Below are 23,698 nucleotides of genomic sequence, written 5' to 3'. Positions count from 1 at the left end.
TTTTTTTTAAATGTACAAAATGAATCTCTTTTACAAAAGTGGACAAAAAGGTCAAAATTTAACAAATTGCATGACCTTTTCTCTTTCTCTTTTAAAGTGCATGCAGTTATTTATACAGTTTAGGATTTATCTTAATGTGCAAACACATTTAGAGAACATTCAACACAGTACAAACCAACCTTTCTCAACCTTTTTTTTTATATATATATTTTTTATGTTGTGTCTGTTTATTTTTAATTCCAGTCTTCAAATCTACCAAGACTTGCTGGACAGAAAATTCAGACACAAACAAACAATCCAACCTGGAGTGTCATTCTGTCAATCAAAGTCACTATATGTGCTCCTGGCGCTTTCCTGTTGTCTCTACACGCGAGCCTCACTTTGGTTGCCGTCTTTCTGGAAAGGCAAAAAGCAGCTGAGCTCGGCATTTTTGCACCGCTGGGACACAAAAGCCCCCTAAATGGTCGCCAATTGGTTTGAAGTTATGTCATTTCTCTGTCCGGCGGGCGGGTCGGTGGGAGCCAGTCAATCCCCAGCTGCTGTGGGGCGGGGCAGGCAAAAAAAAAGAACCTTCCACCATTGTACCAATTGTGTATAAAAATTTATGTGGCACTGAGGACCTCACTTGACAATCAAATTCCACAAAGCAGAGTTGATTCAAAAGTACAAATGAATGACTCTGAAGATTCCAAGGTGACTACTCCGCACTTCATGGACTCAAGCAAAAGCCCAAGTAGGAGCCAAGACCAAATGGACGGCACAGGAATGAGCGTGCAGAGAAGGAAAGGGGTGAGAGTCACGCCCCCCATCGACTGGGTCCGACTCTCGCACAAACCTCCAGACTCTCCTGCCTCTGGTGGACCTCCAACTGAGCCATTGGACCTACCTGCGATGGAGGGACCAGACGTCGGGGGTGACTTGATTCGGGTTCCTCTGAGTCGGGCTCCGCACAGGCAGACTGTGGAGCAACTGAAGAGCTTCCTGAGGGACGGAGCGGGTCTCCACCCTGGAGGAAGTCCTTACTCTTACCTCCACGGGGGCAGCGGCGGCAGCCCTGACGTCAGCCCACAAAGAACGTTCAGTACCTTCAAACCTCAGCCTGATGCTTCCAGAGAGAATTCTCCTATTCAGGTGCCTCCCACCATGGAGTCATCCAGCTCGTTCAGGCCCGATGCCAACACAAATAGGCAGATAGAATTCCCGACCCGCATATGCAACAGCGGAGGCTCCCGCGGAGAGACCAAAGCTCCTCATACAGGTCGGTTGTGACGGATTTACGACGGGGATTGTGCAGATGTTTTGGGGGATGATGATGATAAAACGTTTTCAGACATGAGCCTGACGGTTAGAGGCCCACTTTTGTCTGTAGATCACGGAAACGAGAACCTGGACGCGTCAGGGAATCAAAGGTTCATCTCCAGCATGGAGAGCATCAAGCAGCAGATGGCCAGGGAGAACATCAACTTTGTACGATTCGAGGCCACCGACCTGCACGGAGTGTCCAGATCCAAGACTGTGCCTGTCCGCTTCTTTCATGTAATAACCTCCATCCATCCATCCATCCATCCATCCATCCATCCATCCATCCATCCATCCATCCATCCATCCATCCATCCATCCATCCATCCATCCATCCATCCATCCATCCATCCATCTCTCCAACATCCTATCTAACCTTCATTCCAGGAAAAGGCAGTGTACGGAATCCCGATGCCAAGGAGCTACCTGGAGCTAACGCTGAGTCCAAAGAGCAACGAGGTGGACCACGCCAACGCCGCCAACTTCAGCAGTGACATCCTCCTGATCCCGGACCTGTCCACTTTCCGGATCCTCCCGTGGGCCGAGCAGACGGCGAGAGTCATCTGCGACCCGTGCACGGTGACGGGCAGCCCCCTGCGGACGTCTCCTCGACTCCTGGCCAAGCAGCTCCTGGGCCAGCTCCAGAGCCTGGGCTTCTCCTTGCGCTCCTCCTTCACCTACGAGTGCTGCGTCCTGGGGGCGCCGGACCGCATCGGGCCCAAGACGCTGCTGTTTCCTGCCACCACGCTGCTTGGTAATCACGACCTGCCTTTCTTCCAGCAGCTGGTGGACGGCATGTACTGCATGGGCGCCGACGTAGACAGCATGGCCTCGGCCAGCGGGCCGGGCCAGATGGAGATCAACCTGAGGCCCGAATTTGGCATCGCGGCGGCCGACAGCGCCTTCACCTTTCGCACCGGCATCAAGGTTCAAAGTTGTCTGCTTAATTTCAAGTCCCAGGGTCTGGCGTAGCGCCAAATTCTTTTTCTCTCTTTCTTTCCGGTCCTGCGAACCAAAGGAGATGGCCCGCAAGCACAGCTACATCGCAAGCTTCTTCACGGACGACGGCCTCTACAACGCCGGCGTGCTCTCCCACAGCCTGTGGGACGCCGGCGGTCGCCGTAGCCTGTTCCAAAGCGGGGAGAAGGCGACGGGCGAGCTCTCCGACATGGGCCGGCGGTGGCTGGCCGGGCTCCTGACGCACTCGGCCGCCCTCAGCTGCCTGATGTCGCCGGGCCTCGGGTGCCGGAGCCACATGGCCAAGGCCGTCAAGGACCCGAAACGGATGCTGTACGCCACCTACGGCTGCAACGACAACAGCAGCTCTTTCAACGTCAAGTCCCACGGAGGACGCGAGACCCACATCGACAACAAGCTGGGCTCGGCCATGGCCAACCCTTACGTGGTTCTGGCCGCCACCGCCGCCGCCGGACTGGATGGCGTCCGGCGCAACCTGAGCATCGAGGGCGGTTTGCACAAGGCGCCCGGTCAGCAGAAGGAATTTGCCATTCCCGTCAAACTGGACAACGCCCTCGAGGCCCTGGCCGAAGACCACGTCATCCGCAGTGCCTTGGGGGAACCCTTTGTCCAGTACTTCATCGCCATGAAGAAGTTTGAGATTGAGACCCAGGAACTGGACGACGAGAGGAACAAGTGCCTGGAATATTTTATCTAGAATCTTGCCACGATCAAATCGAATATTCAAATGGACGTGTCATTGCTACCGTGGTACAGTTAACAAATAAAGCTGCAGTAGAAAGTGTCGTCTTGTTTTTATAGCTTATAGTTGAAATGTGACTTGTAAAGTTTCAAGTCTCAGTCCTGAGTTGTCTTGAAATACCAAGTCAAGTCTAGTCAAAGAGATCCGGTTATATTTCATTCAGGCTGAGGAACTTGGCGTTGAGAGATACAAGACATTGCTTTTGTGTCCTTTCAAAGCGAGAAGATTGCGAGCACCTGACGACATTCTCCGTCTTCTGGTCTACTTGTTCTTCCCAATGAGATTCCCAACCCGTTGCATGAACCGTCCCAGTTTGTTGTCGGCGCCGCCGGCGTGTGTTTGGTACGCCGGGTCGTTGTCTGAGAGCTGCACTCCGTCGCCTCGCTTGGCTTTGTGCAACGGGACGCTAGAATGTAGCAGGTACTCATAGCGGCTGTAAGCCTTTTCCCGCCGGCTCTCGTAAGCCGCCTTTTCCTGCTCTTCTGGATTTTCCCGCGCCGTCTCGGTCGGGTTGGGCTTTCGTTTGCTGGAGCGCTGAGATGAGAATCGGTGGAAGGTGAACGAAGACTTTGGCTTTTCGCTCTCGGCCGCGGATCTCCCGATGGAATTCTGGCTGCTTCTGTGCTCGGTGGCGGTTTTTCCCACAGGAGACGCCCGCGAGTTTGAGCCGGAAGAGTTCTGAGATCTCAACGAGGCCTTCCTTTGGAGGGATTTCTCCTCCTTCTTGGAAGCCTTCTTTTCCTCGGAGCTTTTGACTCTAGTGGAATTCCTCCGCTGAAGCGTCGAATCCTCCCGATGGTGACCTTTCCCCTCCGAGCCAGTCGAGATCTTTGGAAGAGTTTCCTTTTCGTGAGGCGACTTTAGTTCTTGAGAATCCGGCTTTGTCTCATGAGATCCTGATTTCTTCTCAGTCAAGTACTTTTTGGAAATATTCTCTTGGTTTCTGGTTCTGTCTTTGAGAACATCTGCACTAGTGACGGGATTACTGGAACCTTCTTTCTCCTCTGGGATTTCAATGAGAGACTCCATGGTTCTGGGGCGCTGGAGACCACCGGGGTACTTAAGGGGCGACTCTTTGAGCTTGTCCTCCAGTTGGGTGGCTGAAGTAGTCCTGGCAAGCGGTTCATACCATTCATACGCTGGGGTTGCCTTTTGCTCGGGACTTCTTTGGATGTCAAAGTATGAAGTGGAGCGGCTGCTGTCATCCGCCTGCTGCGAATCCAGATCTTTGTGGTTGGCGTCCTCCTCCACGACATTCTGCCTCACGTCGAGGCCTCTCGACGAAGACTTGAACTTGGGTCGATCCAGACTTTGATACATAGATCGCAAGGACTCTTGGCTTTGCCTGAGATTGTTGAACTCCTGTAAACTCAATCTCTTCTGCCGGATCTCGTCCAAGCGAGACTTGATGTCCCTGGATCTGTTGTGGATCCCCGGCGGCTGATGGTCGTTGAGTCCCGTGCGACTGCTGTACGGCGACGTCAGCGGGGACAAGGCGTCGTACGCTCCGTCCAGGTTGGCCTGGCTGTTCAGGTACGTATCCATCTTCCACCTGTGAAGGGAGGTCTCGGAGTTAAAAGGGATCAGATTCTGATCCAGACCGTAGCGACTTTGGTGTCGAACGAGCTGGTGAGACATCCGGTTGGGCACCGGCAGGCCGGAAGCGCTCCTGTCTGGAAGGATGTCTTTGGTTCCCATCCTCAGCCGAGTCATGGAGTTTAACTTCTGCAGTTCGCCACCAAAACTGTGGCCTCTTGTCATGTGATCGGGAAAGTGGGACAGATGCAGGCGGTCCTGCATGCTGAGGCCCCTGGTCATCATGGCGGGTTTATCCAAGAGCTCATCCTGAGCCCTCAAACCGCGGGTTCCTCGAGATCGAACGTGGAGTTGATGCAGTGAAAGTTGACTGGAGTTTGGACTACGCAGGAGCGCCGCGTCTCTCAGGAACTCGGCCCGCGACCGCTCCTGCAACGCTTCGGGGACGGTCGAGCGAGCGTAGAGGCGGCGGAACTCTTCATCGTAGGAGCTCACCAATTGACCGGTGACCACCAGTACCATGCTCACGTTGATCTTCTCAAAAGACCACGTGTAGCTGGAAGGGAAGGAATCCATTGGTTAAGACTTGAAAAGAGAGCTATTATGCTTTTTGTTCGTAAAATCTGCCTTTGGGTTTTCTCTTGCCATGTGTTAGCATAGCAACTGTTAGCATTGGATGAATTCTCACCTGTAGGTTCCATACAAAACGCTGCGGCAGTCCACCAGGATGAATCGCTGCTCCAAGCCGCCGTGAAACTTGACGCCGGATTGACAGTGATATTGCTGACCTCGCACCGTCCGCACGCGAATGTTCTGATGGTGACAATTCCAATCTATGAGTCTTTGACTTTTTTTGATACATGAATCCCGTGGGCCCGCCGCTACAGTACATTTCATGTTGTTGACGATTCTGGATGTTTTTGACATCTTTGTGAGCAAAGTAGAAATGTCAAAGATGACATCGACAGGAGGCGTGTCTCCATGAAGGTCTTCAAGACCAAACACGCTGCCTGACGATTGATTGAAGTCGAGGACTGATTTATGTTTGTTCCGTTGAAGTCGATGCTGCTTGACAAGAAAATCCGGACGCGTCGAAACTCACGCTGAGCATTTACCCTTGCCGTCTTTTTCATAATAAAGGAATGGAAGACGTGATCACGTGAGCAATGGAGCTTTTGAGCATATTATTCCTTTTTTTCATTTCAAACAGACATTTTGACCATTTCCTGGGTTCTTACTAGCTCTGGAGAAAACCTCAGGTTGGAATTCGATCAAGTATGAATCATGTAAACATATGGATGTGTGTTAGCAGGCGCTTGTCACTCAAGCGGGATTCAATCGTCACCTTGAGGTCTTGGATGTTGACGCCCGCTCTGTGCGACATGGCGTGGAAGCTGCCAAAGTGGCACTCATCCAGCAGGATGTAGACCACCACCCCCCGCAGCGTGGCGCCCAGGACCTCCTTGAAAATGTCCACGTCTGTGAAGACGTCCATGGCTATGGCGATCATCTAGAATATAAATAAATAAATAAATAAATAAATAAATAAATAAATGGATGGATGGATGAATATTGAATGAATATTGTTTTATGGGGACACAATGACTCACCTGCTTGGCATCCTGGATCTGCTTGCGGATCACCTCCTTGATGGTGGGCGTGTTGGCCCTGGGTGGATGGAAGAGTAAACTGATGCTAGTGTCCTGGTCCTCCACAGTCACCTCGGGCCAGCCCAGTTCAAGGTCGGGGACCTCCTCGTCCGACTCCAGCGGGAAGTAGGTGGACGGGCCCGGCTCCCCTGCGGGGCGCCGCACCTCCGCATCGTCGACGTCCTCTAGCAGGGGGACTTCGGCGTTCTCCAAGATGAAGCAGATCTCCTTCTCAGACAGAAAGTGGTTGATCTGCTCGGCCTGGAGGAAGTCGTTGTAGGCATCCTTGCCTCCGCACAGCAACGCGTAGATGGCCAGACGGTAGGACTCCTTGTAGTGAGGGTGGATGTAAGGAGGAGGATCGTCGTCCTTCAGAGCAGACAAGCCCGACAGCAAAGATTCCTTGGACGCCATGGTGTCCCCAACCTTCTCAGTCTAAAAGTCTGCTCCTTCAAATCTGAACTTGAGCTACAATTTTCAAGTCAACAAGTGCACTTTGGAAAGGACTACATTTTTCAAGGTCTGCAAGTCCACTCTGCAAAGACAACAAATCCAAGTTCCATCCACAAAGGTCAAAGGTACTTTAAGTCCACCTCCATCAAGTCCTTCAAGACCGGCTCTGCAATGTCCAAAAGTCTATCAAGTTTACAAGTGTGCTCTAGATTGGCAATCTACCAGATCACTCTACAAAGTCTACAAGTCCACTCTATGAAGTCTAAGTCCTCTGCCCAAATCAAGACAGCCATACTTGATGGGCACTTCCAGACTTGATGTCTCCAAGTCCTTCACACGAATGGGCTCCGTGCTGACGAGATTCCAGTTGCTTTATCCTTCATTTTTTGTCTTCTCTCTTCGTCTCTTTTGCTAACCCTGCAGCTAATACGTTGAGCAAAGAACACCAGAACCGGTCGGTCCACTGTGAGTAAACAAAGTTGGGCGAGTCTATCCCTGGAACGCACACGCTAGCACTTGCCGGAACTTACCTTTTGGTTTGGTTCTGACAGGGCTCGGCTTAGCTGTGGGGATGTCAAGTCCTGCGTGGCGTCACGCACACTGAGCTTGCGGATGAACAACCTGTTGTACCGGCTACACACACCGACAAGCCTCGCCCACGGCTCTACCGGGAGCGAGTTTGTTCAGCTAGCCGGCGGGCCTTACAGATGACACCACAAAACAAAAACTAAGACCAGGTCCATACGTCAGTGCCATTGTTTATTGAGGATATTTTGCATTCCACATTCCCCAAAACAAGAAGAAAAAAAAAATAGAAAAACAGCAGGAGACTGTGGAGCCTAAGTCATGACGTAGCACAAAATGCTAATTTGTGGTCGCCTCTCTTGACTTGGTTGTTTAATTTCAAACTTGATGTGCGGGTATATACTTTAGAAACAAGAAGGGGAAAAAAACGGTATGCTAGATCTCTCTTTAATGCTGCCAACTTGAGACGATCTAAACAATAGAATTGCAGAATCATCATTTGGGGATTTCAGGGCTGGGGGTCACCAGTCGGAGACATTCCCAAGGAATTGGAGATTAAGCTGAGGCGAGGGGGATTTTAGGGCCACCAACTACTTCCTGGGTGGGGTCGGAGACTTCATGACTCTTGATGGAGTGGGCGATTTGACACCGGGGGTTGGGGATTTAGGACTAGGGGCGGGTGTGGGGGACTTTGCTAATGGTGTCGGAGACTTAAAGCCTGGAGATTTGGGGGTCGGAGTGGGAGACTTTGGAGCTGGAGTGGGAGACTTTGGGGCTGGGGTGGGAGATTTGGGGGCTGGAGTAGGAGATTTCAGGCCTGGGGTTGGGGATTTGGGGGCTGGGGATTTGGGGGCTGGAGTTGGGGATTTGGGAGCTGGAGTGGGAGACTTGGGGGCCGGGGTTGGGGATTTGGGAGCCGGGGTGGAGGATTTGGGGGCCGGGGTCGGGGATTTGGGGGTGGAGGCTGGGGTGGGGCTCTTCGTGGACATGGCCGGGGTCTGGGACTTAGACGGGGCGGGGGTGGGCGTCGTGGAGGCCGGGATGATGGCGGGCGAGGCCATCTTGGGTTGGCCCATCTTAGACTCTGGGATCTGCTCTCCGTGCCGGTACACGCTGACGGTGATTTCCACAAACTCGCCGCCGTACTTGTTGCGCACGTTGATGCTATACTTGCCCGAGTCTTCGGGCGTCACCTGGTTGATGACTATACTGGAGAACTTTCCGCCGTCAAAAGTGATCTTGGTGTGCTCGTTGGAGACCACCTCCTGCTCATTCTTGAACCAGGTCACCTCAGGGGTGGGGTCGCCCCACACGGTGCAAGTCAGGCTCAGAGACTGGACGAGTGGAAGGACAAGTAGAATGATTGTCAAAATAGCGAGACCACTACAAATCATAAATCTATATCATAAATATATTTATAATATATATATATATTTATGTATAAAATACATTTTGTTTCAGTTTGTTTACCGCCCTGTATGCTAAAATGGGGAGGGCGTGGCCGGTGTTTATGTCCCGCGGGCTCCAACACGGCTGACTTTGGAATGCGGCAGGGGAACTGAAGCTCCGCCTGAGGTTGACTTGCTAGCGTTTGCGAGCGAGTGAACACAGTATTTTAGTCGGAACCCAGTCTTGTCCAACGTACCTTATCCTCCATGATGGTGACCACGTCGGGCAGGCCGCCCATCACTCGGCCGCGGTCTGAGGAGACAAACGTTTAAAGGCACGGGTGGCGTGCATTCACGTCGAATGAGTGGAAATACTCACTTTTCTCCGCAAAGGCAGCAGCCCTGAAAAAACACAAGGAGTTAAGTTTTCTTGGAAGAAGCAGTGAGGGGTCAATATTGACACAGACCAACGACTCACTTTAGTCTCAGGTACTCCTCGTAGGCGTCGGTGTACGCTGCCCAACGACAAAGGACATTTCAACCTCAAAGCTTCCATTAAGTCACGTTGATAAATGGCACATTTCCTGCGTGCTTGAGACTTTTTTTGTGTTATGATAGTCGGAAACAATGACATTATCTGAGGTAGACCATACCTTGTCCGGAAAGGTCAAAGGTCCTGGCGTGGGTCTTGACACCGTCGGAGATCTCGATGGTGTACAGCCCCTTCTCCTTGTCGGACGGGTCACAGATCTGCATCCAGGCCATCTCGGCCGTGCCGCCGATCCTCATCTTCTCCGAGGAGGCGATCTTGCTCTCCCTACAGAGTGTGATGTCACACGGGGTAACTGGCTTGCTAACTGAGCGTTCACGGTCATGAAACTGTTTATTGTTTATTCATTTTATATTTTTCAAACTAATAATAATTATATAATAATAAATAGTTATAAATAAATAAATAATACAAATAAAATAAACAATAGAAATTATTATTATTTAATTGATGTAATATAATCAGATCTATTCTCTTCCTCTCTTTTGTTATTGCTTTTGTCTATCTGTTTATTTATTTTGTTATTATTTTTTTCGTGTCTGATGTTTATATTGTCTATCTGTTTATTTATGCACTTAACTGCTTGCAACTGAATTTCCCCCCGGGGATAAATAAAGTCTCTCTCTCTCTCTCTCTCTCTCTCTCTCTCTCTCTCTCTCTCTCTCTCTCTCTCTCTCTCTCTCTCTCTGTGACATAACTGGCAAATAATGACAAACCAAAAAAAAAGACAAAAAGGGTACTTGTGTTTCCAGACGGTCTTCATCTCTTCCGTGTAGTAGTTCATGTAGCATTGCAGACGAATACCCTCCGGAGTACATTGAAGCACCAGCTCGGAGGCCGAATCGCCTGGAACACAAAATCCTTCATTGTCTCCACGGCAGCAACGGAGACACGTACATACGTCTACTAGCAATATTGCGGACCCACCGGCGATCCTAGCGAGGGCGTTGATGATGTCATCAAAGACTGCAAAGACAGAACGTGTGTTAGAACCCCATGCGTGAACAGGAACATGAAGAGTGCAGCACCGGTCGTACCTTGTCCGGAAATGTCATAGGTGGACGTGTCCTTTCCGCGCTGGTCTCCAATCACAGCCTTGTACACACCTTGATCCTTCCTGGAAAACTGAAACCAGCAAGAAAGCAGTCAATCCGTCCGTCCGTTAATCACCAGGAGTGAGTTCCTCACCAGCGGGATGGGGATAGCGCAAGCTCCCGACATGACGTTGGGGGGGTTTTCCGGAACCATCTCCACATCTTCTTTGTACCAGTGGAAGGTGGTCTCCTTTTTCACATTGGCCACCTACAAAGAGCCACGCAGGTGTTGACCGCGTTCGCAAGGCAATGACCGCGTTCGCCAGCCAGAAAGGCGACCTTGCCGGACCTTGCAGGCCAGCATCACCGTGCAGTCCTCCGTCACGGCGAAACCCAGAGACTCGGAGAAATGTGCACCTGAAAGTGAGGAGACAACGTGAAAAACAAAGTGACGGACAAGATAAACCCCGTGAGTTTACCTTGCTTCCTGACGTATTCTCGCCTCTGGAACTCGGCTTCCTTCAGAGCAGCCAGGAAGACTGGACGGACACATGCTAACGTTAGCATCTGTGCTAGCTGTACCACAGCGAGCGAGTGCGGCTTGAGGTTTACCATCTCCGACCAGGACCAGGGAACTCTGCGTTTTGGCCTTGCCGTCGTGGATCTGGACCGTGTAGGTGCCCTCGCTCTCTCGGGTGAAATTCTCTACGATCATCTGGATGACGCCCGTGGACGCGTCGTGGCTTATTTTATGGCCCTGAAACAAATGCCGAAAGACGTGCTAATTGAAAATGAAGACCCTTTACAGGAAGTCCACCATCTTGGTATGAAGCAGCCATACTTCTGTGACCCTTCAAAGACACCGTTTACCTCCTTGCCGCTGGTCACCTCCTTATCGTTGACGACGAACCTGTAGGTCACGGCGGGCGTGAGTTGGACGGCCTGGACCCAGAAGCGCACGAGGCCTTTTTCCAGGACCTCGTAGTTCAGGCCGTGCTTGAGCGGGACGACTGCACGAAGGAGACAAAGTTCAGGTTTCAATGACTCCCAAGTTACGCTGGCCAAAGAGAGGAAGGAGTCGGCGTCAAGCGTGACACTCACTGGGATTCCTGATGGCATGGCTCAGCTCCAGCATGGAGTTGAGTGCTGTGGACGAAAGACATCCGATGTGAAGGCAAAGATTTGGGTCAGAGGATGACGGCCCGGCTGTGGCGGCGTACCGTCCTCGGTGAGAGTGTGACTGGCGGAAACACCGTCGGTGTCGGTGACCAGCACGGAATAACGTCCCAGGTCGTCTTTGTCGGGGTTCAGGAAACTCAGTCGGGAACTAAAACGGACACCGATTCCAACACTCGCGACTCTGACTGGAGATGTTTCGGGGGCCGGCTATCTTACGTGCGTCCTTTGGTGGTGATGTTGACGCGAGGGCATTCCCCGATAGGCTTGTAGTTCTTGGACCACACGAAGGCGGAGGTTTGGCTGATGTCGCTGGCTTCCAGAGAAAGGAAGATGTCGCCCGTTTCCTCATCCACGCCGGCCACGATCTCCTTGGTGTCTGCAGGCGCCAGCGAGCATCGTTGAGGAAGATCTGCTCGGCAGATCCGGTGAAGACTGGGCGGAGGCGTTACCTGGGGGAGGTCTGGCGCAGACGGCCTCGGTCACCAAGGAGGCTCTCCCGATGCCGTGAGCGTTGACGGTGCGAACCCGGAACACGTACCACTCGCCCTCCTCCAGACCGCTTACCTGCAGGACAACGGCCAGCTGGAAGCTCCAACCAACAACAAGCGTCAGCTCTTCAGTCTCACCTGCATGTAGCGCTGGCTGATGGCGTTCTCATTCAGGGCGACAAAATCGCACGAGCCCTTCTTGGCCATGTCCACAAAGTACCCGGAGACGGCGCTTGCCCCTGTGTAGACCGGAGCTTTCCAAACCAGGACCAGGGAATGACTACGGACCTCGCTGAAGGTCAGGTCATAAGCTGGACCTGCAGGCGTGATGACCAACCACATTTTTTTTCAGCATCTGAGCTCGATAGCTCGTGTAACGTGAAGCCGAGGCTTACCCGGCTGCTCCATGGTCCAAGCTTCACACTTCATCGGGAGACTGGGGGCCGAGGGCACGCCCACGCCTGCCACGTTGGCTGCTTGAACTTTGAACTCATAGAAGGTTCCCTCTGTCAGATTATCCACCTAAAGAAAGCCAAGGCAAGTTGGTTGCCAAATATGTCGATGAGCTCCGAGCTATGGCCGATGGGCTCCACTCACGGTGCACACTCGGTCCACGATGGGACCCACGTTGACCTCCTTCCAGACCAGAGTTTCGACATCTCGCCGGTCCACGTAGTAGGCGCTGATCTTGGAGCCGCCGCAGCTCTTGGGGCTGCTCCAGGACACCGTCATGGAGGAGCCGTCGCAGTTCAGCAGGCTGATGCCGTAAGGGGCGCTGGGGGTGGCTGCCGGAAAGATTAGCGTCAATTCATTTCATTCCTTCCTTGCCCATGCAACATCAAATCATCTAAACGTTGGCGGGTGAGTGGTGGGGGCATCAGTGTTGGATCAGAAGCTCACAACTCTTCAAATGTGACTAGAATAAATCACGTGGAGGAGGAGAAGGTGGGGGTGTTGGTGCGCAAATCAAAGGGGGAGTGGTTCGGGGTCTAGGGGAGCACCACCGTTTCATACATACCATACTCAAACCCCCCACCTGGCAGAACAATACAATAGCAGACGACATGAAAGACCCAAAAGACAAGCGAGCGCTCAAAGGTTTGCGGGCAGTACTCACCCAGCGCCGGCTCCACCGCGATGGGTCCCGACTCCTGGGACTCTTCGCTCAGGCCGAAGACGTTGACGGCTTGAACCCGGAAGACGTAGGTCTCCCCTGGCGTTAGGCCGTGCACCACAAACCTGGAAAGATCAAATAACGTGAACAAGGAGATAAGAGGGACGTTGTCGCATGAGCGGATATGTTGGACCTGTTGAGTTTGAAGGGTTTGTGGTTGCAGGCAAACCAGTCCTTGCTGCCCACCGCACGAGCGTCGATGTAGTATCCCATCAGGCCTTGCTGTCCGTGCTTGGGCGCGTCCCATTGGACGAAAACCGACGACTTGGTGTTCCGGGTGGCCACCGGTTGGCCGGGAGCGGACGACACGCCTGTTTTGTCGGGAGAGACGGACGGGAGCCATTAGCTGCTAGCGACGGGGTGGCTAACCGAGCACGTTGAGTTCTGGTGAAGGGTGCGCCATTCAAAAAAGATGTGAGTTAATCTTGTTGCCAAGGACAACGACACCACTTTGCTTGCCTCAAACCTTCGACTCGTTTAAAAAAAAAAAAAAAGTAACCTTTCTTTCTTAATACCAAAAACTTTCTGTGGTTGCTTACCAAGTGTCGTCGCCATAGAAATCTCAATAAGTAACCAACGATCACAAACAACAACAAAAGTCATTGCTTCAACATCATTGTTAACCCCATTAGTGAGCATTTCATTCTTGAGTTTCAACTCCTTATGGGTCATTTTGACCCGCATGTGAGGAAGCTTCATGTGCTCAGAGGGTGAAACAAAGTGTAGCAAGTCAAAGTGAACCACAGTGTCCTTACGTACCGACAGGAAAGGCGCATCCTGCAACACAGCGTTTTAAAGGGTCACCGACATGACGGGACGTGGACCACGTGACACCCCCGCTTTCCCTTACCGTCCCGCTCGGCCTTCCTCACGGGCCGCGAGGGCTCCGAGACCCGGCCGACGCCGTAGGCGTTGAACGCAAACACCCGAAAGAGGTAAGCGCCCTCGTCGGGCAAATGGAAGACGGCCAAACGGGGCGAGCGAAGCTCCACGCCCGCGTCCACGCGATGCCACGCCCCGGCGGGCTCGCCGTCGGCAGACAAACACTGAGATGACACACTTTTGCAACCACCCCAACACACAAGCGAGCGGACACACCTTCTCCACGACGTAGCAGAGCGGCGCCGGTCCGCGCCGGACGGGCGGCGTCCAGCTGAGCACCACGTGCGTTTGGGAAATCTCAGACGCCTGCACGTCGCCGGGCGGGCCAGGAAGGCTCTCCTGGTCTAAGCATGTTAGGCTTTAAGATTTCAAGTGCGCTTGAAGGTTGTTTGACGTGGGTTCAAGAGGTTTCACACGGTGGCTTTTAAGTTTCATGCAAGGTGTTGCAAAGTTGAAGGTTCTTTCAAGGTGGCTTTACGTTTGGGTCCAGTAGTTTCAAATCAGGTTCTTTCAAGGCGGCTTTAAGGTGGTGGCTTTAAAAGCATGCTCAGCTATGAGGTTGCTTCAGTGGACTTTTTTTCAGGGCGACACACAGTGAGGAGCTATGAAAATCCCGGTGTACCTTCCCGCTCATGATTCCTGGTAACAACATGGTACTTTCCCTGCGTCTTTATCACTACGGCCCAAAAAAAAAAAAAAAGAAATCATCGCATGGATTCTCTTTCGCTGCATTTACCTTCAGCGCTACCTTCCAGCTTGGCGCTTTCGGCGGCGTCCAGGGCCGTGACTCTGTCGGAGGGTCGGGAGGCCCTGCTGATGCCGGCGCTGTTCACGGCTCGCACCCGGAAACGGTACGAGTGGCCCTCCTTCAGTCCGTGGACCGGGTACTTGCACACCTTCACCGGGGCGTCGTTGCACTGCACCCATGAGTCGCTGCCCACCTCACACCTGAAGAAGAAAAAAAAGAAAGAAATTAGCAACACATGCTAATTGCTACCTAAGCGGTCGGCAAACTTTTGCATTCAAAGATGAAGTAAAAAAAAAAAAATCATCAACAATTTGGTTTCAATAACAACAATAATAGTTCATGCTCGTAAGAAAGAAATTAGCAACACATGCTAAGTGCTACCTAAGCGGTCGGCAAACTTTTGCATTCAAAGATTAAGTAAAAAAAAAAAAATCATCAACAATTTGGTTTCAATAACAACAATAATAGTTCATGCTGGTATTTTATGATACGTAATTAAGACTGTTTTGTATTTTATATCAACTAACGTTAAGGTTTCAATTGAATTCTTTCAAATTCATTCATTCCCACCTGTCCACAAAGTAGCCCAGGATGGCCGCCTCGTTGACTGTGTTGGGCGGTTTCCAGGCCACCAGGATGTAGTCTGAGTTGACGTCGTAAGCCTTGACGCTCATGGGGGCTCCGGGGGCCCCGGCCACCGGCGCGGCGGCATCTGGGGAGCCAGGACCAAAGCTGTAGCAAATGCTAACAAGCTAGCACGCTAGGGGGCGCTACCTGAGACAAAGAGGTAGGCGCAGTGCTCGGAGGTGCCGTCTTTGGTGTAGACGCGGATGGTGTACAGGCCCTCGTCATCCTTGGCCAGTTGGGGCAGAACCAGGCGGGCCACGCTACCGACCACCGACGTGTCCACCAGGGGGCCGGGTTGCAAAAGTTTTTCTGGAAGAGAAGAAGAATGGTCAGCTTCAACGCCGGAATCATTTGCGATGAGACTCACCGTCTCGGTACCACTCGACCAAGGGGGGCAGGTTGGGGAGGTCGGGGACCACCACCAGGGTGCACAGCAGACTGGCCGACTCGCCCTCCGTGCCGAAGGTGACGGGGAAACAATGCACCAGGCTCACCTCCAGCTTGCTGAAGTAGCTTCCGCTCAGACGGGGGACTACAATTTGGGAAGAAACAGTCAATTGCTCACATCCATCTCATCAATTCTTTGCGGAAGAATATCTGCTCTTACTTAGACCGATCTGGCTGGCCCATGCGCCTCCACTTGCGCCTGCGCACACACACAAACACACAAAGGTAGTCCTCAGGCCGCCCAGTCAAGACGATTGATTAGGTGGACCTACTCCTGACGGCGACGGTGGCCGCGCTGGTGGCGGTGCCGTGGGGGTTGGTGGCCACGGCGCTGTAATCCGCACTGTCGCTCACTGCACACCTGAAAAACGTCCACAATGCTCAAAAACTCGAACGATGAGTAATTGCGCAATCTTTTGGGATGACACTGTGGAAAGTTGTGTTTTGCATCAAAAGACCAACATGGACTATATGGAGGACCGCTGCTGCGTGCAGCGAGGCTTTGCAGGGTGTCTGAAGGACAAGTGGGCTTGAAAAAAAAAAAAAGCAAGGCAAGAATTTGAGGCTCCAATGACGCAAAGGTCAGCAGAGCTGTAAACAGCTGACGAGTCTCCAAGGAGCTCAGGAGGGGCTGCCCCTACCTCAGTGACAGCCTTGAAACATTTCACGCCTAAAATGTCCCCTCGCACAAAAGAAGCTCAACGCTCAACTTGATTACGGGCAGACATGATTTACGACACAAAATATTTTCTTCGACAGGACGGACTTTTCTGGAAGCGCTTCAGGATGTCCCTGAAATGACACACAGGGTCGGGGTAGGGGGGCCGGCGCCGAGCTTTGAAATTCTATCGAAAGGAATTTTCTGATCATCTTCGGCCGTGGAATCTCGAGTCTGTGTTTGTGCTGTCGTACCTGCTAATGATCAAACTGTGGACTCCATACTTGCTCTCAATCTTGTACTTTCCGGGAGTACTCAGAGGGTCCACCGGGACGCCTCCTTTGTACCTGCACACAAGCGTGACCTTTGACCTCTGGGTCTAACTTGACGGCGGTAGGGGGCTGTACCATTTGACGACGGGCATGGGGGTTCCCAGCACGGTGCAGAAGAGTTTGACGGACATCTTCTCCCACACGGTGTGAGGCCGCAGAGCCACGATGAAATCGGGCATGCGGGGGATTTCCTCCAGCAGATCCACTCTCCTGTACATCTTCTCTTTCACCTGATGATGCACAAAGAGGGACGTTTTGAGGAACAAAGATCTTGGCGGACAGAAGCGGAGCGCTCTTGCCTCTTTCTCAATGGCCAGACTATCCACTTGAGCCTTGGTGGAGATCCTTATTCTGTGGAGTTCCTCCTGGATGGCAGCCAAGCCCTTTTCCACTTTTTTGCTGACTCGCAGGTACTCCTCGGTCTCTCCTGTCTCCTCGCTGGTCCTGTCGAATCGGATGGAATGTTACGGCCATTGAGGAGAAAGCGGCCAGGCCGTCATTCCTCACCTCTGCCGGAACACCGGGATGGTGTACGTTTCTTCCGCCATCGCCTCCGTGGCCGCGGCCTGCTCCTGCCTCGCCGACTTGGAACTTGACTTCTTGCTGAATGGGGGGGAAATAAAAAATCAGCCGGCGTCATTTTGTCTCGTCACTCGTTGCCGTGGAAACCTCAAGCCTTAGAATTGAAAGGAGAGCAAGGACATGGAGCGAGAGACATTTGGTGCTCAAGCTGCTGGTGGCCACAAGTAGGTCATGCACCCTGTGACACGGGCCGTGGGGTTGGGGGGGGGGGGCTCTCGGACATTTTCCCAACAGACGGAAGCGGCTAAGCGTCAGCACTGCAGAGTCATTCTTCAGAAAGCTCAGCACAAAGGCCAAGAAGGAAAAAATGAATTTCCACCCCGTGCCAAAGCAGCAAGAGGCAGGCGTCCGTGTGGGCGTGGCTACCTTTGCGTGGTCTGCTGAGAGACCACCATGCGCTTGGTGCTGTACTGATAAGCCAGATCGCTTTTCACTTGGCTGTGGCGCTTGCGCTTGTACCAGGGAATGACTGTGGACGCCATGACGGGAACGCTAGAAAAGGAGTCTTGTGTGGAACCAAGAAGGGGGGAAAGGGGGGAAGGAGGGGGGACAGCAGCATCATCATCATCACATCACCAATAATACATTTCTCTGTCTGGTCCTGAACAAAAGGAAAATACTAGACAAGAAAAAAAGAAAACCACCATTTTTTTCCCAGTAAGCAACAAAATGAGGCCACAATCAGAAAAATTCTTTGACTGATGTGAACTTTTTCTTTCGTGTGTTTTTCTAAACACTTTCACATTGGATCGTCGTCCACACAAGAGCTGCAAAACAATTCTGTAGATGATGTAACATGCATGCCGGGCCAGTAGGCGGCGACATCACTCTTGCAAACACATTTGAATCATCACGACAGCAGAAATCCAACACTTTGCCAAACAGGGCACAAAAGTCAAATATGCTATTTTTCTTCTGATTCACAATTATTTTTTTTTAATACAAAAATTCTGCCCCCATAAAGGCCATTTTGCTTTTTGGTCCATAAAACATTCCCAAGTCTAAACCTTCACTGCAATTTGGTTGCAATATCGCTTTGGAGAAGAGCCGCAAAATCACAAGGTCAGATTCAGCGGCCTTTAAAATGTTTGGCCCGACGACCTCACGGCACTCGGCTATGAATAGCTCACAGCTGTCAGCCGTGATTGGATAAGTACGTGTTAGCAAAAAAATCTTTGCTTTCTGCATTTTTATGGATGAACTCAAATGACTAAGCTCATTTGCTTATCTTTATATTGATGACTTTTGTGAATACAATCAGCACATAACATCCGATTCATATTTTCATTGGTCTATACCCAGCTCTGTCGTTACGGGTCAATTTGACCCAAAGCTGCTTTGAAATGATATCTATTGCTAATAATATTCTGGTGGTTCAAATTTCTGGGATAAAATTTCCTCAGAGGATTAGAAATGTTAGTACTTTGAGATAAGTTGTTTTGGAGGGGTCAATTTGACCCGAGGCAGTTTTAGCTGTGTTAAGTCTAAATATATTTAGGCCCATTTAAAAAGTCCAAATGTCTCAAATGAAGAATCGACATGGTCGGAAGGGCCACTTGGGCGGTCAACTTGTATTTGTCATCCTTTTTTGAGGGCACAATGTCAACAGGAGGGTTAGTGGACAATTCCGAGCGGAGACAAAAGCGGGAACTTACCCCCGAGGGATTAAATGAGCGCAAAGTAACGGCGGCGTTGGCGGACGTGGATCAGGAGGCACTTTGCTGGTGGGAAGAAAAACATTGGCCACATTCGCCCCTCGCGGGCCGGGGGGCATGCCGATCCCCTTCCACCCCATGTATGGACGCGCCCGCGACTATATATAGCTTGGAGCTACCAATTTTGCTTTCTCTCTCTCTCTCTATCCATCAGACCAGCTTCTGATCATCTGCATCATCTACTAACTCATCTACTCATTCATTCATCGTTCCCTCCTTATTATGCTTAATTAAATGAATTATTCCAATCTTTTTGCTTTGCGGTAATTGGCACATCTTCATTGGTAAACGATTCAATTGAGCAGTTAATTGGGTTAATTATGGTTTATTGACTTAGAAATTTCAAGAGCTTTTATTTGGCAAAAGTCTGACAAAACCTTTTTAGGATGGGGGCAGGGGTGGCCTGTCCTCCTTGGCTTGCGGACAGCAGTCATTTATTTTTAAACTCCTGAGACGCGCATGACATGAGGTCTTACTGTACAAGTCAGCGACGATCTTTCCGGCAGCTCGGAAACCAGAGCCAATTTGTCCGTTTATGACTACTACGCATGCGCAGGATCCTTACCTGCTGTTTTTAGGAAACGCCGTCTCAAAATATGACATGATTCATGCAGGCCATAAATAACTGCCTTTCTTTTGCGAGAAATTTGATCAGCACGACGTTCAGCCACTTTCACTCAAAAGTCAATCAGGGAACGCGCCAACTACACCGGTGTCCAAAATTCGCGGTGTTTTAATCGCGAATTACGCGCATGCGCAGTACTTGGCGCAGGGAAGTGATCGAGAATAGATAAAAAGGAAATAAAACATGGAAAATAGATTGACAAGTTTCACGCCGACAATGATTGGTTTGGGTTTCTCTGATCCCACAGAACGTGCCGTTTAGATATTGATATTTATTTTAAAACCACCTATTTAAACGGCCGTCAGTGGTATGTGGGGAGAATTTGGTTAATCACTCGATGAACTGACACCTCTAAAAAAAACATGAACAAATGTCCATTTGTTTTTATTGACACATTCGCACAACGTCTTTTTAGAAAGGTCCAAATAAATACGACTTTTCAAAAGTGTCACTTGGTTTATTGACAACAACAAACTCTGGACTTTTTAAAAACTGTCCAACGTTCTCAGCAAAAATGAGAATTTAAAAATAAGTAAAAAAAATCCATAAAAACAAATTGATCACGGAAGTCCCGCCGCCAGGATACTTCCGACTAGCGTGCGATCCTTCAGAGCGTGTTCAACCGACTTCTCGTCGAGCTTCAGGAACACCTGAAAAGAAGCAAGAAAATGAATCGTAACAGGATGTCTTGAAAAAAAAAAAACCTCGAGTCGCCGTTACCTTGGTGAGTCGAGCTTCTTTGGCCTTCTTGAGAGCGAAGACGCCGCGACTCTCCAGCAGCGAGCAAAGCGACAAACACTCCGACTGGCTGACCCCGCCCACCTGGCGCCGGGCGGCCAGTCGGCTGTGGACCTCGTGGAGCTGCCGGGGTGGGACAAGAAAAGGTCAGCGCGCTAAGCTCGGCCAAAGTTTGACTGGCGCCCGCGACGTTACCTTGCCGAGCGGGACCTCCTTGCTCTTGCCGGCCCGCACCAACATCAGCAGGCAGCACACAAGAAGTTTCTGCTGCAGCGGGAAACTTTCGTCAGCGCACGACGCCATGCGGTCGCCGTATACCTCGGACAGGACCCGCGCCACCTGGGGAACGCCGGCAGACACGCTCGACGAGTCTGAAATCGCACGCGTGACCTCGGCGTGAAAACGGAATCGTCCCCGAGACGAACGACGATGACATCATCGCGACGGCGGAGGCTCGGACCTGCGACGGCACGCTGATCCGCCTTCTTCCTGTGTTCCGACTCGACGATCTCGACCGCCCGCCTGCCAACGCAGCGTCCATGGAATCAAGCAACCGATAATAATCAAACGATCGATCCGGCGCGTCCGCCGAGACCAACCTGCAGATGTCCAACGCCTTCCTGGCGTCTCCGGACACCGACGAGACTTTACGGGCGCAAAACTGCACGGCTGCTGCGTCCAACACGCCCTCCGTGCATGCCTGACGATAATAAAAGACAGACATGAGGTACCGGACACACACAACACAGCCGTGAGCGTATCGCACGGGTACCTGCGAGAGTCGGTCTTGTACGATTTCGCTGAGCTGGTCTCGGCTGTACGGCGGGAAATTGAGCAGCAGGGGGCGACAGCCGGGCCTGGCCTGAAGACGGGGTAGGATGCGGTCCGTTAGGTCCAAGGCGTTGGCGATCCCTACGCCACATAAGGATCATTTTAGAAAGTGGATCGGGCCTGGACATCTTGACGAGTAGATGACGACGACCTTCTTACCGACAAGACAGAGTCTGGACTTGGGTAGGTGTGGCCACTCGAAGATGGTGTACAGGACGTCTTGGCTTTTGCTGTCCAGCTGGTCCAACTCGTCCAGAACCAACAAGCTGAACAACAACAAGTTGAAATGGTTTTGTTGAAAACCTAAATCCAGTATCGGTTGTCATCTCGGTGCCACCAAAACTATGTTGTGAAGCTTCATTTGAACAAAAGTAGTGCTTTGTTACACCATGGTGGTGTCAATTGGTCAGGGATTTGGTGCACTCACACAGCCGGTCCGGGTCCGGTCAGGTGTCTCTGCAGACCTTTGGGGCCGGCAGACACATTCAGCTTGTTGGCCAAAAGTGGGAAAATGGCGTGCGAGCTGCGCAGGCTCATGCAGTTCACCAGCAGCGTCTGCACCTCCGACAACTCCTCCTAAACAACAAAAAGAGAAAAAAAATGGACCTCTTGGTTCAAAACTATAACTGGAAAAGGATTTTGAAAATCACCTACTCATATTTGTTTTGTTTTTTTTTTTAGTTGGAGCTTTACCTTCATGTCACGCAGGACGCAGTTGAGACAGGCCGTCTTCCCTGTCCCGGGCGCTCCGGAGACGTAAAGGCTGCCGGGTAGCCGGCGCACGGCCGTCTTGTCCAGGAAGCTCCGGATGGAGGCGCACTCCGCTTCTCGGGAGAGGAGGCGCTCGGGCGCCGCCGTGTGCAGCGCCTGCTTCACCCTCGCCAGGCCCCGCTCTGCAATAAAATAAATAAATAAATAAATATTTGGATCGAAATTTCAATCACATTTACAAATGCAGTGCACTTCTGGTCACTTATTTAAAAAAAATAGCAGAAATTGTTTGTGATGACATTTTGCTTGGAGAAGATATTTGGAATTTCGGTAACTGCATGACATTATCTTACCACTAGATGGCACTAAACACATTGTCCTTTAATTTGGACAGGGCACTCTAAAAAGGCTCATGTAAAGATAAAAATCAGCGAAACAAACTAACAACTTTTCCGCACGTTTGTGATGCAACAAACATGGCAAAACAAATACTTACTTTCGGCGAAGAGCCGACACGCCTCCGCCGCCGCGGCTTTCTTGTCGGGGCTCGGCCTCGCCGGGCTTCCGGAGACCAACTCCGGGCGCCTCGGCGACGAGGCCGCGACGGGAGAGGACGGCGTCTGCTTGCGTTGACCCGGGACGGCGGTGTTTTCGTCGAAGATTAAACGTCGCTGAGAAGACTGCGACACCCGCGTGGATGCTTTGCTCTGCTTGGGAGGCGACGCCAGCAGGGGGGTGTCCACGTTGAGAGCGTTATCGTCGCCTTCAACGAAAATCAGACAAAAGAGATTGACATTAAATGAGGGTTGCTATTTTGAACCAATTGAAAGCATTTGATCTGAGTGACCAAAGACTCACCTGTGCGTTTCCGGGGGCTAAGGGGAAGCCTCGCCGGGGTGGCCGGTGAGACGGAAAGCTGCGTCGGCGACGATGGGGCGTGATTGACATCCGGTCGTCGGGGCGACAGAGCGGCGGGCGTCGTCTTCTTCCCATCGGGTTTGGTGGGCTCAGGCGGGTTTGTTTTGTGCTTGGGTACCACCCTGGCGGATTTGCGTCTAGGGAAGGACAGGGTGGGCTGAGCGTGAGCCTGTGAGCGAGTGCTCGGCATCTCCAAACCTTGAAGAGAAATAAAAACACTCGTCATGAGTGAGCATAGACATGTTTGGTTATTCAGGAAGCGTTTGACCTCATTTGGAATTCAATATTGGGGGAGGGGGGATTACAGTCTTAAAGAAATGCGCAAATTTTTTTTAAGTTTTCTATAAACATTTGGCGAGACAAAAACATTGCCAAAAGTGGACCTTTGTGGCAGCGCGGGCGGTAAAAGTTATTTGTTTTCTGGGTGCTAAACTAAAGATCTGATTAGCAGCGCCGAGAAAAAACGATCAATTTCACACAAGAACACGCCAAAGCGCAATTTGATTTAATCATCGACATATAGTGTCGAAAAAACACGTCAAAGCGCAATTTGATCTAATCATCAACATAAAGTGTCGAAAGAACACGTCAAAGGGCAATTTGATCTAATCATCAACATAAAGTGTCGATCCAATGGAAATACGACTTGGATCGTTTAAAGGGCGAACACAATCAACAATAGCCGCTTACTTCGGTATTTGACAAACCATAATATGCCATATCGGTACGACTCAAAGTGTTTGTAAATTCACCTTTTAGCGAGCGTCGTTGAAGGAAAAAGTTGCGTGTTGTCTTTTGGGGGTCTGCTGCTCTTTTCTTCTCTGTGCCCTCGAACGCAGCAAACTTCAGCGCCTAATATTTACCGCCGTGGGAGCCGCTTCCGGCCAAT

General features: G+C 51.3%; 4 protein-coding genes across 5 annotated transcripts; 1 reads left to right on the top strand and 3 right to left on the bottom strand.

Moving 5' to 3' along the window:
• Positions 1-565: 565 nt before the first annotated feature.
• Positions 566-2,974, top strand: lgsn (lengsin, lens protein with glutamine synthetase domain). Its single transcript, XM_085913048.1, has 4 exons — positions 566-1,258; positions 1,370-1,536; positions 1,687-2,226; positions 2,318-2,974. Exons 1-4 carry the CDS (start codon positions 670-672, stop codon positions 2,972-2,974), a joined length of 1,953 nt encoding a protein of 650 aa, XP_085769174.1. The 5' UTR covers positions 566-669.
• On the bottom strand, positions 580-7,208 carry LOC147057438 (uncharacterized). Of its 2 annotated transcripts, none has more exons than XR_015066130.1 (5): positions 6,166-7,203; positions 5,901-6,065; positions 5,244-5,368; positions 2,702-5,111; positions 580-2,604 (listed from the first exon to the last, which is right to left on the bottom strand). XR_015066130.1 is itself a non-coding variant. In XM_085913047.1 (5 exons), the coding sequence occupies exons 2-5, from the start codon at positions 6,616-6,618 to the stop codon at positions 3,281-3,283; spliced, it is 2,574 nt and encodes an 857-aa protein (XP_085769173.1). In that variant the 5' UTR covers positions 6,619-7,080; positions 7,188-7,208; the 3' UTR covers positions 580-3,280. The 2 variants fall into 2 exon arrangements, 1 of the variants encoding a protein (XP_085769173.1); XM_085913047.1 differs by having other exon boundaries at positions 580-5,111; positions 6,166-7,080; positions 7,188-7,208.
• Positions 7,209-7,403: 195 nt separating this feature from the next.
• Positions 7,404-19,045, bottom strand: myom2a (myomesin 2a). Its single transcript, XM_085911714.1, has 40 exons — positions 18,927-19,045; positions 17,638-17,763; positions 17,197-17,292; positions 16,989-17,133; positions 16,765-16,919; positions 16,612-16,704; positions 15,972-16,060; positions 15,860-15,898; positions 15,620-15,784; positions 15,400-15,561; positions 15,196-15,337; positions 14,626-14,825; positions 14,500-14,553; positions 14,094-14,221; positions 13,846-14,041; positions 13,755-13,772; positions 13,129-13,306; positions 12,939-13,060; positions 12,840-12,857; positions 12,419-12,606; positions 12,217-12,343; positions 11,960-12,138; positions 11,783-11,897; positions 11,550-11,709; positions 11,375-11,481; positions 11,256-11,300; positions 11,025-11,164; positions 10,767-10,911; positions 10,634-10,693; positions 10,504-10,571; positions 10,309-10,422; positions 10,158-10,245; positions 10,048-10,086; positions 9,861-9,966; positions 9,224-9,387; positions 9,049-9,085; positions 8,950-8,972; positions 8,828-8,883; positions 7,930-8,516; positions 7,404-7,851 (listed from the first exon to the last, which is right to left on the bottom strand). Exons 1-40 carry the CDS (start codon positions 19,043-19,045, stop codon positions 7,773-7,775), a joined length of 4,872 nt encoding a protein of 1,623 aa, XP_085767840.1. The 3' UTR covers positions 7,404-7,772.
• Positions 19,046-20,006: 961 nt separating this feature from the next.
• Positions 20,007-23,660, bottom strand: cdc6 (cell division cycle 6 homolog (S. cerevisiae)). Its single transcript, XM_085912183.1, has 12 exons — positions 23,562-23,660; positions 22,750-23,007; positions 22,388-22,654; positions 21,874-22,073; positions 21,608-21,756; positions 21,340-21,446; positions 21,122-21,261; positions 20,949-21,049; positions 20,810-20,871; positions 20,545-20,720; positions 20,332-20,472; positions 20,007-20,261 (listed from the first exon to the last, which is right to left on the bottom strand). The coding sequence occupies exons 2-12, from the start codon at positions 22,997-22,999 to the stop codon at positions 20,172-20,174; spliced, it is 1,683 nt and encodes a 560-aa protein (XP_085768309.1). The 5' UTR covers positions 23,000-23,007; positions 23,562-23,660; the 3' UTR covers positions 20,007-20,171.
• Between the last annotated feature and the right edge of the window lie 38 nt (positions 23,661-23,698).

Source organism: Syngnathus leptorhynchus, chromosome 5, assembly GCF_054491065.1.
Source record: "Syngnathus leptorhynchus isolate UIUO chromosome 5, UIUO_Slep, whole genome shotgun sequence".
NCBI classification, from domain to species: domain Eukaryota; kingdom Metazoa; phylum Chordata; class Actinopteri; order Syngnathiformes; family Syngnathidae; genus Syngnathus; species Syngnathus leptorhynchus.
The sequence above is the reverse complement of the archived record's forward strand: the minus strand, read 5'-3'. Positions and strand labels throughout refer to the sequence as shown.

What these genes read in the sequence shown, in the direction of transcription:
- lgsn (XM_085913048.1), top strand. Translation starts at nt 670, where the DNA reads ATGAATGACTCTGAAGATTCCAAGGTGACTACTCCGCACTTCATGGAC. An exon ending in GACCAAAGCTCCTCATACAG is followed by an intron (nt 1,259 to 1,369) that starts GTCGGTTGTGAC and finishes TTTTGTCTGTAG; the next exon opens with ATCACGGAAACGAGAACCTG. An exon ending in TGCCTGTCCGCTTCTTTCAT is followed by an intron (nt 1,537 to 1,686) that starts GTAATAACCTCC and finishes CCTTCATTCCAG; the next exon opens with GAAAAGGCAGTGTACGGAAT.
- LOC147057438 (XM_085913047.1), bottom strand. Translation starts at nt 6,618, where the DNA reads ATGGCGTCCAAGGAATCTTTGCTGTCGGGCTTGTCTGCTCTGAAGGAC. An exon ending in TCAACATCCAAGACCTCAAG is followed by an intron (nt 5,369 to 5,900) that starts GTGACGATTGAA and finishes TGTCACCATCAG; the next exon opens with AACATTCGCGTGCGGACGGT. An exon ending in GTTTTGTATGGAACCTACAG is followed by an intron (nt 5,112 to 5,243) that starts GTGAGAATTCAT and finishes CTTCCCTTCCAG; the next exon opens with CTACACGTGGTCTTTTGAGA.
- myom2a (XM_085911714.1), bottom strand. Translation starts at nt 19,045, where the DNA reads ATGCCCCCCGGCCCGCGAGGGGCGAATGTGGCCAATGTTTTTCTTCCC. An exon ending in TCTCAGCAGACCACGCAAAG is followed by an intron (nt 17,293 to 17,637) that starts GTAGCCACGCCC and finishes CCCCCCATTCAG; the next exon opens with CAAGAAGTCAAGTTCCAAGT. An exon ending in TCGTGGACCGAGTGTGCACC is followed by an intron (nt 12,344 to 12,418) that starts GTGAGTGGAGCC and finishes GGCTTTCTTTAG; the next exon opens with GTGGATAATCTGACAGAGGG.
- cdc6 (XM_085912183.1), bottom strand. Translation starts at nt 22,999, where the DNA reads ATGCCGAGCACTCGCTCACAGGCTCACGCTCAGCCCACCCTGTCCTTC. An exon ending in TACAAGACCGACTCTCGCAG is followed by an intron (nt 21,050 to 21,121) that starts GTACCCGTGCGA and finishes TATTATCGTCAG; the next exon opens with GCATGCACGGAGGGCGTGTT. An exon ending in AAGAAGCTCGACTCACCAAG is followed by an intron (nt 20,262 to 20,331) that starts GTAACGGCGACT and finishes GCTTCTTTTCAG; the next exon opens with GTGTTCCTGAAGCTCGACGA.